We start from the raw sequence: 11,917 nt of genomic DNA, 5'->3' as shown, positions 1-11,917 counted from the left end.
CTCTCTCTCTCTCTCTCTCTTCTCTCTCTCTCTCTCTCTCTCTCTCTCTCTCTCTCTCTCTCTCTCTCTCTCTCTCTCTCTCTATGTCCTAATAACTAAACGCGAATTCGGTACAGTCGCCCGTGTGATGGCAGAAGTTTCAATCGCAAGAATATGAATCAAATTTTTTATTTGGCGTGCTAAGAAAATTCTCGTAAGCTTTCTCAGCGAAACTTTAGCAAAGAACCACGACATACAATCGCGTATCTCCGTTCTGTGCTTCCGAAGGGAATTCTCTTCCCTTCTGCATTTCTATACTCTGTTCGCAAATCCAATCCACGACAGTTCAACGCACGAAGGAAGCAGGTGGAATATCTTTAGGAACGTTTTGTTATAGAGGCGAACGAAACGATGGTAAAAACGTCGAGGGTAATAAGGAAGATCGTGAGCTAATTTCGATGCAGGGAAGTTGCGGATACCGCCGGAATGATTATCGCTGTCAATTTCACGAATCGCCGCGCCGCCTGCGCTCGCAGATTTCCTATGTATCCGCAACGCACGTTCTTGAAACACTTTCGATGCTGTTCGGTCAGCAGATGCTATGCATTTTAAGCGGCCCCCGTCTACTAAGAGGTCACACCGAGCGAATTTCGATAGGAGGCCATTGTTCTCGAATAATAATCATCGTTAATTGCATTCGCGCGTAATTGCCTTTCGTCTGCATATTCCGTTTACGAACTAGTTATTAATGTATTTTTCTTATACGTCGTTATAATTTCAGTTTACTGTTTTAATTTATTTAATAAAAAAAGTCTAAGCAAACATTTATGGAAGCTTGATTTAGAAATAATAAATTTAATTATTAGATATGCAAAGTATCATACGATGAAACTTTCTGCACTGTATACAATAAAAGTTTTTCTTGCGTCCTATGTTTCGAGACATGCGAATTATACATTATAAAAACAATATTGAACAAAATAAGAAAAAGAAGAAGGAGTAGAAGCAGAAGAATTATTAAGAAAAAAGGTAAAAGACCCCGCACTTTCCTTATAGAAAATGGCCCTCGGCCAAATTCGTTCAAAATGTAGTATATTGTTCTTCTCGATGTGTTGAACAAAATCTCAATGGGCTCAAGTTGCGAAAATGGACAGTTTTCGAAATAATAGGAGTCAAAATGTTAAAATGCGGACAATTCATGATGATGTACACCAGAGATAACAGCTGTAAAACGAGTGACTAGATAAAAGCATGTGGTCAAATACAAATCTGTACGACCACTATGTATACTGAACGACAACAAAATTAAAGGGCTATTTGGGACATAAAGACCAAACCTAACTTTGCACCTCATAGACCCAAAATATTTTTGTCCAAACAACAATCAACTTATTCAAGGACGGCTATCCGCAGTAATTGATTGATGAAGTCAAAGTGTGATTTTGTCAATAAGAAAAGAACACAAACCTAGTGTGACGAGAAGAACACGTAACATGGCAGCATAGTCACGATTTTGACCCTTATTATCTCGAAAACTGTCCATTTTCGTAATATGGGGCCATTGAAATTTTTGTTCAGTACATCGAAAGAAACAACATTTTTAGTCGCCGACGGTGACATCGAGAAGAACAACATACTACATTTTGAAAGAATTTGGCCGAAGGCCATTTTTCATAAGGAAAGTGCAAGGTCCTTTACTTTCTTTCTTAATAATTCTTCTTCTTCTACTTCTTCTTATTTTTCTTATTTTGTTCAATATTGTTTTTATAATGCACAATTCGCATGTCTCGAAACATAGGACGACAAAAAAAACTTTTATTGTATACAATGCAAAAATTTCGCAGAAGGCCATTTTCCATAAGAAAAGTGCGGAATTCTTTGGAAGGAAACCATTGCACAAACAGTGTCGTTTCAATTACAATAGCTAGAAATCGAAAAACTTGAGTCATGGCTTCGTGAAGACCTATATGGTATAAAATCAATTGTTTACTTAATTTGCAATAAATTGACAGATGATATCAAAAAGTAATAGTAACACGCCAAATATTAAAAACACACATAAGCAAAGCAAAAGATATTATTTTAGAAGAAAAAGAATCAAGAAAGCGTGCGATAATAACAGTTGTTTTACAATATTAATATAAAAATGCTACAACCGTTACAACCGAAAGAAATAACGTTACAACCGAAAAAATAGCATTTTTTAATAAAATTGTATCCTGTAATAAAATAAAATAAAATTTTAATATATGTGTGAATGCTCCCTGTCTCATCGAATGTATCGATCGAGTGTCCCCAAATATCACAGCCACCTCTGAACTAGTTGAAAAGCTGAAAATGATGTCGTGACGATGGACTGGCCGGCAAATTCCTTTGATGGCAATTCTATTGAAAACGTGTGGAGTGTCATCAAAACTTGCGGAATTAGTGAAAGGAAAAAAACCTATTCTCATTTGCATGTTTATTCTGTAACTTGCACTAGCTAATGACAATGCCATTAGCCTATATGTCGTTGGGCAACTTTTTTACTATGTAGAAAATGTTTTATATGTTCTGTTATGTTCTGTTAGGGTAAACTCAGGTATCATGGCCATACTGCACGGAAAAAAAGGTGTTTGTCGCAGCTACAATAGTTGTAAAATATATGGTCACCTGAAAATATTTTGGGGTTGTTTTCTTTTGTAAGAGACCAAATCATTATTTTCGCTTCCAAACATATTCTCCAGAGATTTCAAAAGACTCAAAAGATTTTGTAGATATGGAGTATCTTTTCAACAGTCAGGTACAATATTTTGCTTATTTTCCTTATTCATCGTCTTTCGAGTTTCTCCTTTTCCGGGAAGGTTATCAATGTTTTTTACCTCTTCATATCTTTTCACCCATTTCTCCATGAATCTCTTTGACTTTTCAGTTATTTTCGTAGCGGCGGCGTAGTTAAGATATGAATTTTGTGAATATATGCAAGAAGACTGCTTCAAATCGCTTGAAGTACACAACATTTATTTTAGTATACGTGTGCTTTTTACAACAGTCAAACGATAATAAAACAAATGAAACGACTAGTCAATTTCTGCCTCCACAGTCAAGTAGTTAAGGCTCCTAGCCCCTCACATTACCTATCTCATTGTAAATTAACCTGAATAGAAATAGACGAAAAAATTAAGATTAAAAAGATAAATTGTATGTCACGTTAATTTACGACAAATTACACAGGCCCACAATTTAAAAAAAGTTGTCTGTGCTGGGGGTTTGACTAGGTGTACTATACGTATTTTGGGCTGCTGAATCCAAATCCGGTGTCAGATTTGCTCCATCACCCTTGAGTTTCTCGGAAAATCGAGGAAATCGTGAAAAGGAGCAGATATCCAAGTTTTTACGAAGACATATATTCAAGAAAAATTCTAGAGTGACAAATAACCTCATAATCTCACAACCAACGTTGAAAATACATTATGTACTTCAACGTGGAAAACGAATCATTCTACACATCCCCTACGGGGCAATTGTCATCGTCTCCAACATTCTCTGAAGCAGCAGGATTTATCTGATCGACGATCATATATTGTAGAATTGATATTTCGAATAGAAAAAAGATTCCATCTCGTGGACAATAACATGAATGTGACCATGATAGGGCACGCACAGATTAGATTTTCTAATCTATGCGATGTTAAAGGATTAATAGGTGAACTAAAACCGAATATGTATGATGGTATATGGGTTATTGGGTTGTTCTAGTCATCAGATGTTGAAGTATAATGTATTTTCAACGTTGATTGTGGGGTTATAGGATTATTCGTCACTCTAGAATTTTCTTTGAATATGTCTCCGTAATAACACGGATATCTGCTTCTTTTCACGATTTCCTCGATTTTCCGGGAAACTCAAGGGTGATGGAGCAAATCTGACACCGGATTTGGATTCAGCAGCCCAAAATACGTATAGTACACCTAGTCAGACCCTCAGCACAGACAATTTTTTTTAAATTGTGGGCCTGTGTTATTGATTGTTAGAGCAAAAGGAGAGTGGACGGAATATCTTACAAATTTGTTTAATCAATTGCAAGTGTTACTTTATGGATATATATTTTTATTTCAACGTATTTTGCAAGAATTTTTTGCATGTATTTTCGCGCTTCTGACGTCATTAAAAAAAGATAAACAATGCAAGGGGCCAGGAGCCTTAAAAAAATGGGAAATCTGCTGGATCAAATATATTGAGCTCGATGAAAACTATATTGAGAAATAAACTCGAATTAAAAAAAAAATGATTAACCTGCTTTTTTAAAATACTTATCAATCAACCCTCGTACATCTCTGTATATACATGTATTGTTATGGGATTAATACAGAACGTGACAAACGTTTGTCACGGCACATTTTTGCCGATTTTCGACTTACTTCAGAAATTGCCTCTAGAAGGCTCCAACCACCAAACTCCACGCTGTCCTTTATTTTATACCTCCTTCGCACTCTCTCCGCCAATAGTTACAGGGTTAGTTACAGGGTAGGTTACATGGAAGTTAGTTATAGGGTAGGTTAGGAAGAAAGGTGGGACTAAGGAAAATGTAGAGAAGGGATGACCAGTTGGGACCGTGCTCTGCCTTTTCGCATTCAAAGGGTACCCCGAAACGACAAAGAGGCCGCTAAAGATACGCCGCTCTATCTTTGACACGATCAGCTTATAAGTTCTTAAGAATCTTGTCTAGCGACAGTTGTCGAAAACGTTCAACGCGAATCGGTTGTCTACTAGACAGGTAAAGCTTATAAGTAAAGCTTTTTCATAGTGCTTTTCATAGTGCTTTTCATAGTGCTTCGCGTAGTATCAAATATACTTCAATATGGAAGTGACAGTTTACTCCAATACAATAGAAAAGTTGGTCAATACAATTGGTGAGTATAGTGGTTATATATATAATGAAATGATCGGTGTGCAATTTTTATCTATAAGTAATGAATGCAGTGTGATTAACAATTATTTTTTACGTTGTATTTTTCGCTTTCTCACGGTAAATTTCGAAATGTAATCAAGAATATATTGTACAATATATGTGGCTTTTTATGTAAGTACGCACACGGCGTCAAAGATACCGCGCACAGGAGCATTCATTTCTTAAACTTTTCGACAATCGTATAATTTACTCCCTAAATTTCTTAGAGTGAAAATCTCATTCGAAAAATAGAGTGACAACCGAGTCACTCAAACTGGATTAACTTCTTACTTTTATAGAGAGTGAATTCTTTTATTCTGTATCGTGGAGTGAAAATTTTCACTCTGTCGTGGAGTAAATTTTCGTTCGATAAATGGAGTGATGGTTGTCACTCAAGTTAAAGTTACTTTTTACTCGTGTAGAGTGAATTTTCAATCGTGGAAGAGTGAATCATTCGAAAACAATTTATATATTATTATAATATTGTAAAAGTATTGAGTTTTAGAAATTCGCAAGTTTTATTACTATGATTTTTATTGGCGAATTACGTAGACTAAACATCAATAATTATCTTTTTGTTCAATATTAAGTTCTTCTAGATGCATTTAGCTTTTGTACAAATGTTTTTTGAATATTTTAATCTTTATCATTTTTTTACTGTGTAACTTGAACAATTTTATAAGAATATGTTTTAAAGTGACATACCTATAGTAGGCGATAGCTACGATAGCCTGTGACTAACATAACCTGATTCTAACCTCACATTGTGAAGTGACATGTGTTGTATATGAGCTTACTCTGCTGCAATAATATAAACGTAAATCATTTTCAATAATTATTTGTAATTATATACATCAGTGAACACTAACTAATATAAATATTGCTTTTAAATAAAATGAATATTATTCAATCATTAAACGCATTAACGAACTATTTATTATCAAATATTATCATATATGCAACATGTTATATAACTTCTAATAGGTATGTCGCTTTTGGCATTTTTTTTTAACTCTATTTTCGTGTGTTTTACAAAAACATTTTTTGTTTTAAGTCTAGAAACAATTTCAGTAAAAATGTGATATTATCTGATAGAGGGTACTTCCAACTACATATATATACATTTACATTTATATTTTTGGCTTTACATTAAGACATATTTTGGGCTTTACATTAAGACATAATCTTCAAAAACAAAGTGATGTCACTTTTGGTGCTTTTACTCTACATATAACTCATATATTTGCTTCAAATAATAGTAATGATTATTTCATTCAATTTTAGCATAATGATGCAAGTGTTAAGTATTAAGTGTTAAGTAATAAACTGTTGAATGTCTGCATATTGCGCCTATAATACATATACAGAGTATCCCAGAGTTTCCTCCGCAATTTTTGTGGAAACATAAGAAGGATTGAGGTGAATATAAAAATCCTATACCGTTGTGCGATTTTTGCAATAATACTCGAGATATTAATTAAAGAAGACTAGTAAATGATCACGCGTAATATGGTAGATGAACTGTAGTGGCGATGTGTACTGTTGTGTGCTTGTACATTAAGTCAAATTGAACAAAAAAGCCCTTTATTATTTTGCAAATAATTACGTAGATTTTCAGATATTAATAAAAGAAAATTATTACGTGATTGTGCGCAATAATGCACAAATCTTTAATTTTCGAGGTCGCTGATTATAAATTTCAGAACGGAATTTTGAAATATAAATTAACGCATCTAATAATAAAATCTAAAAAATCTAAAAGGCTATTGATTTTTCGAAGTTATGATTCGCCATATTGGATTTGCCATTTTCAATTCTGCAATGTTTACGTCGAAATTGTAATAAATAGAAACCCTTCTATACCGAGTTTATAAAATCTAACAAGATTTTTTATGTTTCGAATATATAATCCGTCATATTGGATTTGCTATTTTGAATTTTACAATTTTGACTTCAAAATAATATTCAACAATCCCAAAAGCATCTGTATACCAAGTTTAAAAAAAGTTCTCAGACTTTTTTTCTGCCCATGAGGACACAAACAGTAGAATTGAACATGCCGCCGAAAGGGTTAATTTATATCTCGAGATTTATTGTAAATATCGCAAATAGTATGGGACTTTTATGTTTATCTCAATCCGTCCTACGTTCTCAAAACTTGCGGAAGAGAGACTAGAACATCCTAGGTAAATCATATTTTTTGGCGGACGCATGTCACGATACGGTAAACTAATGCAACATATAGTTAGACCGATATTTTAGTTTTAGCTTAATTACATTTTAATTAAATAAAGGATTAAATCCAATTTAAATAATGTGCCCCTCAGCGCGATATATTTAATCGGTATATCTTGATACGATTTCATGTTTCGGAGACCGAGTTTCGTTGCCGCGAGCTAAGAAGATTATTGCACGATTTTGCGTGATAGTGCACTCATCTTCTTTAATTAATAATTAAAAATCTATGTAATTATTTACAAAATGATAGAGGACATTTTTGTTCAATTTGACCTAAAGTATAAGTACACGACGGCAATTGTTGCTACTATAACTCATTTACCATATTCTGCATGATCATTCATAAATTTTTTACAATTAATATCTCGATAATTATTGCGAATATCGCAAATCGGTATAGGACTTTTATGTTCACTGCAACCTGTTCTACCTTTTCACAAAATGCCCGGAGGAGAATGTGAGACACCCTGTATATTTTATATATAATATTTTTATAGGTCCTGATGTAGCTGTGTACGTAAAAATAACAAAGGACGAAGAATGTACGAAAACTACAAAGAAAGAGCAGCCCGTATATAAGTGCTGTATGTGCTCCGAAAAGAGTAACAGAAGTTTTAATATAGTGCGTCATTACGACAGGTTTCATGTATCAAAAACGACAGAATTTGGCTGTTCATATTGTGGTAAGAGTATATTTTGATTATTTAGAAATATTTAATTTATAAAAAATTAAATTTTTCCCTTAGCTCTAGTACAAACCAAATTAAAAATATCGGCATACTTATTCGTGCCTTATAATTGATAAAAGATAATTGCTTTTAAACAATTGATGTTTTTTCAAGAAAGAAAGGTTATAAAAATTAAGTATAATAAAAAAAATTATTTTTAGATGAGAAGTTTAACATTAAATCGCATAAACAAGTACATGAAACATTCTGTGGAAAAAGGACAAATAAAAATAATAAAAAAAAATTAAAAAGTGTTATAAAAAAAAATCAAGACGAAAATATACCAATAATGAATAAGTTGGAGACACGGACTTCTTATGATGACCCAACTGATACGCTACATGACGAGCTAAATGCCGCTTTATACCTCGTATGCCCTGATGAAAGAGAACAAATAGAAAGGATAAAAATGGCAGTATTAGGATTGATGAAATTGTGCGGTAATATAGGTATGTTAAGGTTCCTCGTATATACTTTGCCGTCTAATTAAAATTTTTATTAAAGAGATATCTTTCGGCTTGTGCTCAAGAGCTCGAGCCAGTGGTGAGAAATCGAGTCCGAGCGTGTTAACGTTTTTTTCCTCTATTTACACATCAGAAACATCTATCTGTTCATCCAATAGATAGACCGAGCATCTCTGGTGCGTAAAACCTATATTAGAGATCGTCTACAATGGAAGCCGTGAAGTCGTAGGTCGTAAGAAAACTGACAAATCATAGTCGATTATTCTCCTTGCGGTCGAAGAATAACTGGCTGTGATTAGTCAATTTGTTTATGAGCTTACGGCCTACAACTTTAAAACTTCTATTGTATACGATCTCTAAAGGGTCATCTACAATGGAGTTGGCAGTAGACAGTAAGACGTAAACAGTAAGCGAGCTGACAATCACAGTCGGTTATTACAAGAATAATTGACTATGGCTGGACAGTAGCGTGTGGAGAGGATACGCCCACGCTAGAGCATACTGCCCGAAACTACAAATGGCATCACTGATTGGATATTATATCGTATGTCACTCTACACATACGCAGAAGGTCTCCTATCATGAAGAAAATCTTTCTAACTCGCAACACTAAGGGCCGATTGTTCCAATTCTTAATAAGCTACGTGATAGTTAAATCACTTGTCTGTCTCTGTTCAATTTGAAGAAAAAACGAAGATAACATATTAATATTAACCATATAATTTAACTGTCAGATAGCTTATCAAGAAGTTGGAACAATCGGCCTTGAGTGAAAGGCGAAAAACGTTAGCGCGCTGGGACTTGATTTTCTATCACTGGCTCGAGCTACTGAGTATGCATATAGCTCCATCTCTGCAATTATAACAAGTTTTATTTTATTTTTAATGTATATTAAACCTTCTATTTTAATGCACGTCATATCACTCAGATTGAAACTATTTTCTAATTGGATTAACGATTATGTCATACGATTGTTCTGCTTAATTATTTTTAACATCCAACAACATATAGCATATAGCTAATCTGTCTCTGCAACTATAACAAATTTTATTTTTGTTGTTAGAAGAAAGTTAATAGGAAGACCCGACTGATAGGAAGACCCGACTGATGGCAAGACCGAACTAGAAACCTGACCACAGATTTACAGACAGCACCGAGAACCTATAACCACTATTTACCTCACCACCTGTAATAAAGCTGCACTTCGAGATTACGGATCGGCACAGAGAGTATCAGAGCGTACTCGTTAGTACGCACGGTATGAGTATTTTGGAAGTTACATTAACGGATGTCCCTGCTTGCTCCCGTGCCTTCACGAACGCGAATGCAGCAGCTCGCAAACCATATATTTATATTAATTATATTTACATTTATATTTATAGTGCATCCGATATCCGATGTATAACGATCGGATGTCTAATAGTAGAGTTTGTTTCTTGGAGTTTCTAACTACTAACATTTTTGTTTTCGGCAAACTAATTTTCTTATTGGATATCGAATTTTCGAATATCGAATATCGGATGCGGTAATAGACAAATCCTATAATAGACATATTTTCAAGAAGCATAAACATTTAAGAAAACTGCGTCGTCATCATTTTGTGAACTTTATACACTGTTGATGGGAGTGGATAGGGATTCTTTGTTCAATTCGATCGGATGAGAGACACAATTCCCGTGCACGAACGGTTAATATTCAGTATTCTGCAAGTAATCGCGGTGCAATAAATTCGCGCGTGCTACGTCTGCGTCATCGCAAGAACATTACAAATTAATTCGCGATCCCCGACCTGGGTAACGATCTATCCGGCATTTCATAGTCGTCTCGCGCGTGCATGCGCGCATTAAACTCTCTCTTTTCCCCGCGGCCCCGTGAAAATTGCATCTATTAAAACATTAGCACGGCCGTCGTTGAACCGTCAAACGATTCGCAGCAGCGAACGTTACCATCGAATTTCTCGCGCGACGTCAACTGGAAATACAAAAGTGAACGCGTACGTAAAGTGATGAAGCGTCGACGCGTTCCGTTCGTATCGTTAGCAACAAATTGCTTAATACTCGACAAAATACTTGATAGACGCGATATCTGTAAATCACTTCAATAGTGCAACTAATGTGTCGACCACCGTCTCAAAAGATTAACAAATATTTTTGCGATAAGTTCATTTTTGTCAACTTTTGAATAAATATCCATATAGCACAAATATTCACTAGATATTCTAAGAACTAAGAATTCTAAAAATATTCGAATATTCTTAGAATGTTCTTAGAATATCTATTGAATATTTGTGCTGTATGGGTATGCGCATACTTGCGCACGTTGTAAATACGCTAACGCAGTTGCGGCGTGAGAGAAATTAATGACACAGTAATGACATTACCTCAGAAAAGGGAGACAGAAAGAGATATAGAGAGAAAGAGAGTGAGAGAATAAGCTGTGAGCTCCGTTAAGCCCATAAACGTTCACTGGGCACTGATAACGGAATTATCAGTGAGAATTGTTTAGCGCGAGGCTACTATAATCGTGTGCCACGCGCGACTAATTATTTCAACGTTCATACTTAACCGCACGGTTTAATTAACCCTGTATCTACGCAGTTAGGCATCTATCCACGGATACGATACTGCCGCAATTGCAATAATGTAAAATTAAGATTACGGCGTGTAAAATTATCGCCATTGTACTATTCTGTTGTGCTATTCACCATCGGGCTTTTGGATCCTCTCCCAAACTCTCTCTCTTATCTCTTTTTTTCTCTATCTCGATTATTATAGTATAATATATGTGTAATAATAGTATAATATATATTATAGTATGATATATGTGTATATATCATAATATAAGTGATATATAAAACATATACATTAATTAAATAAATGACAATATAACGATAATGTTTATATGAATCAAATATATAGTTATATATATAGTTATATATATAGTTATATATATTGGTTTATAGGATGGTTATATATATTGTCTAATAGATAGACAACACTGAAAAATATCTATTTGCGGATCTATACCTAAGTCGAAACGATGACTGTACATTAACTCTGCAAATTTTATCGAAATTGTGAAAAGTGACATAAATTTTTATCCTTTTTACTTTCATTTTTTATTTTTTCTTTTTTATTGGAAAAAAGGAATGTTTGTCATTGTTTTAAGACAATAGATTTTAAATTTCGACTTGAGTATACCCTTTATATACAGATTCCAATATTCATTTTTAATACGTTGCTATTTATATAAGATCATAAGAGTGCCTATCAATACACCAATATAATGAGTAAGCAACGAGTAAGATAAAATTAAAAAAATATTTTTAATATTAAAATTTAAGGTAATTTAATATTAAGATTTGAATCAGAGTATCTGCGTATAGTGTAAAATATTGGATAATAATTATTGCATATGACTCGGTTGCCTTATAATATTGAATCAAATAGTTGTTCATATTGTCAGCTAAATAATGTAAATACGCAACATACTTGTATAATATTATATTACATTAGAATAAAATGTTTAATTGCATTCTAAATTCTCTGTGATATATCATCTACATTATCTGATGTAGA

General features: G+C 33.9%; 1 protein-coding gene across 1 annotated transcript; it reads left to right on the top strand.

Moving 5' to 3' along the window:
- The first annotated feature begins 4,703 nt into the window (after positions 1–4,703).
- Positions 4,704–9,597, top strand: LOC116845870. Its single transcript, XM_032819057.1, has 4 exons — positions 4,704–4,871; positions 7,645–7,830; positions 8,037–8,324; positions 9,403–9,597. Exons 1-4 carry the CDS (start codon positions 4,820–4,822, stop codon positions 9,411–9,413), a joined length of 537 nt encoding a protein of 178 aa, XP_032674948.1. The 5' UTR covers positions 4,704–4,819; the 3' UTR covers positions 9,414–9,597.
- Positions 9,598–11,917: the final 2,320 nt, after the last annotated feature.

This window comes from Odontomachus brunneus, unplaced genomic scaffold, assembly GCF_010583005.1.
Source record: "Odontomachus brunneus isolate Ranch 3 - 2012 unplaced genomic scaffold, Obru_v1 Obru_scaffold_058, whole genome shotgun sequence".
Taxonomy (NCBI): Eukaryota; Metazoa; Arthropoda; class Insecta; order Hymenoptera; family Formicidae; genus Odontomachus; species Odontomachus brunneus.
Note: the sequence above shows the minus strand (reverse complement) of the source record. Positions and strands in the feature narration are given on the sequence as shown.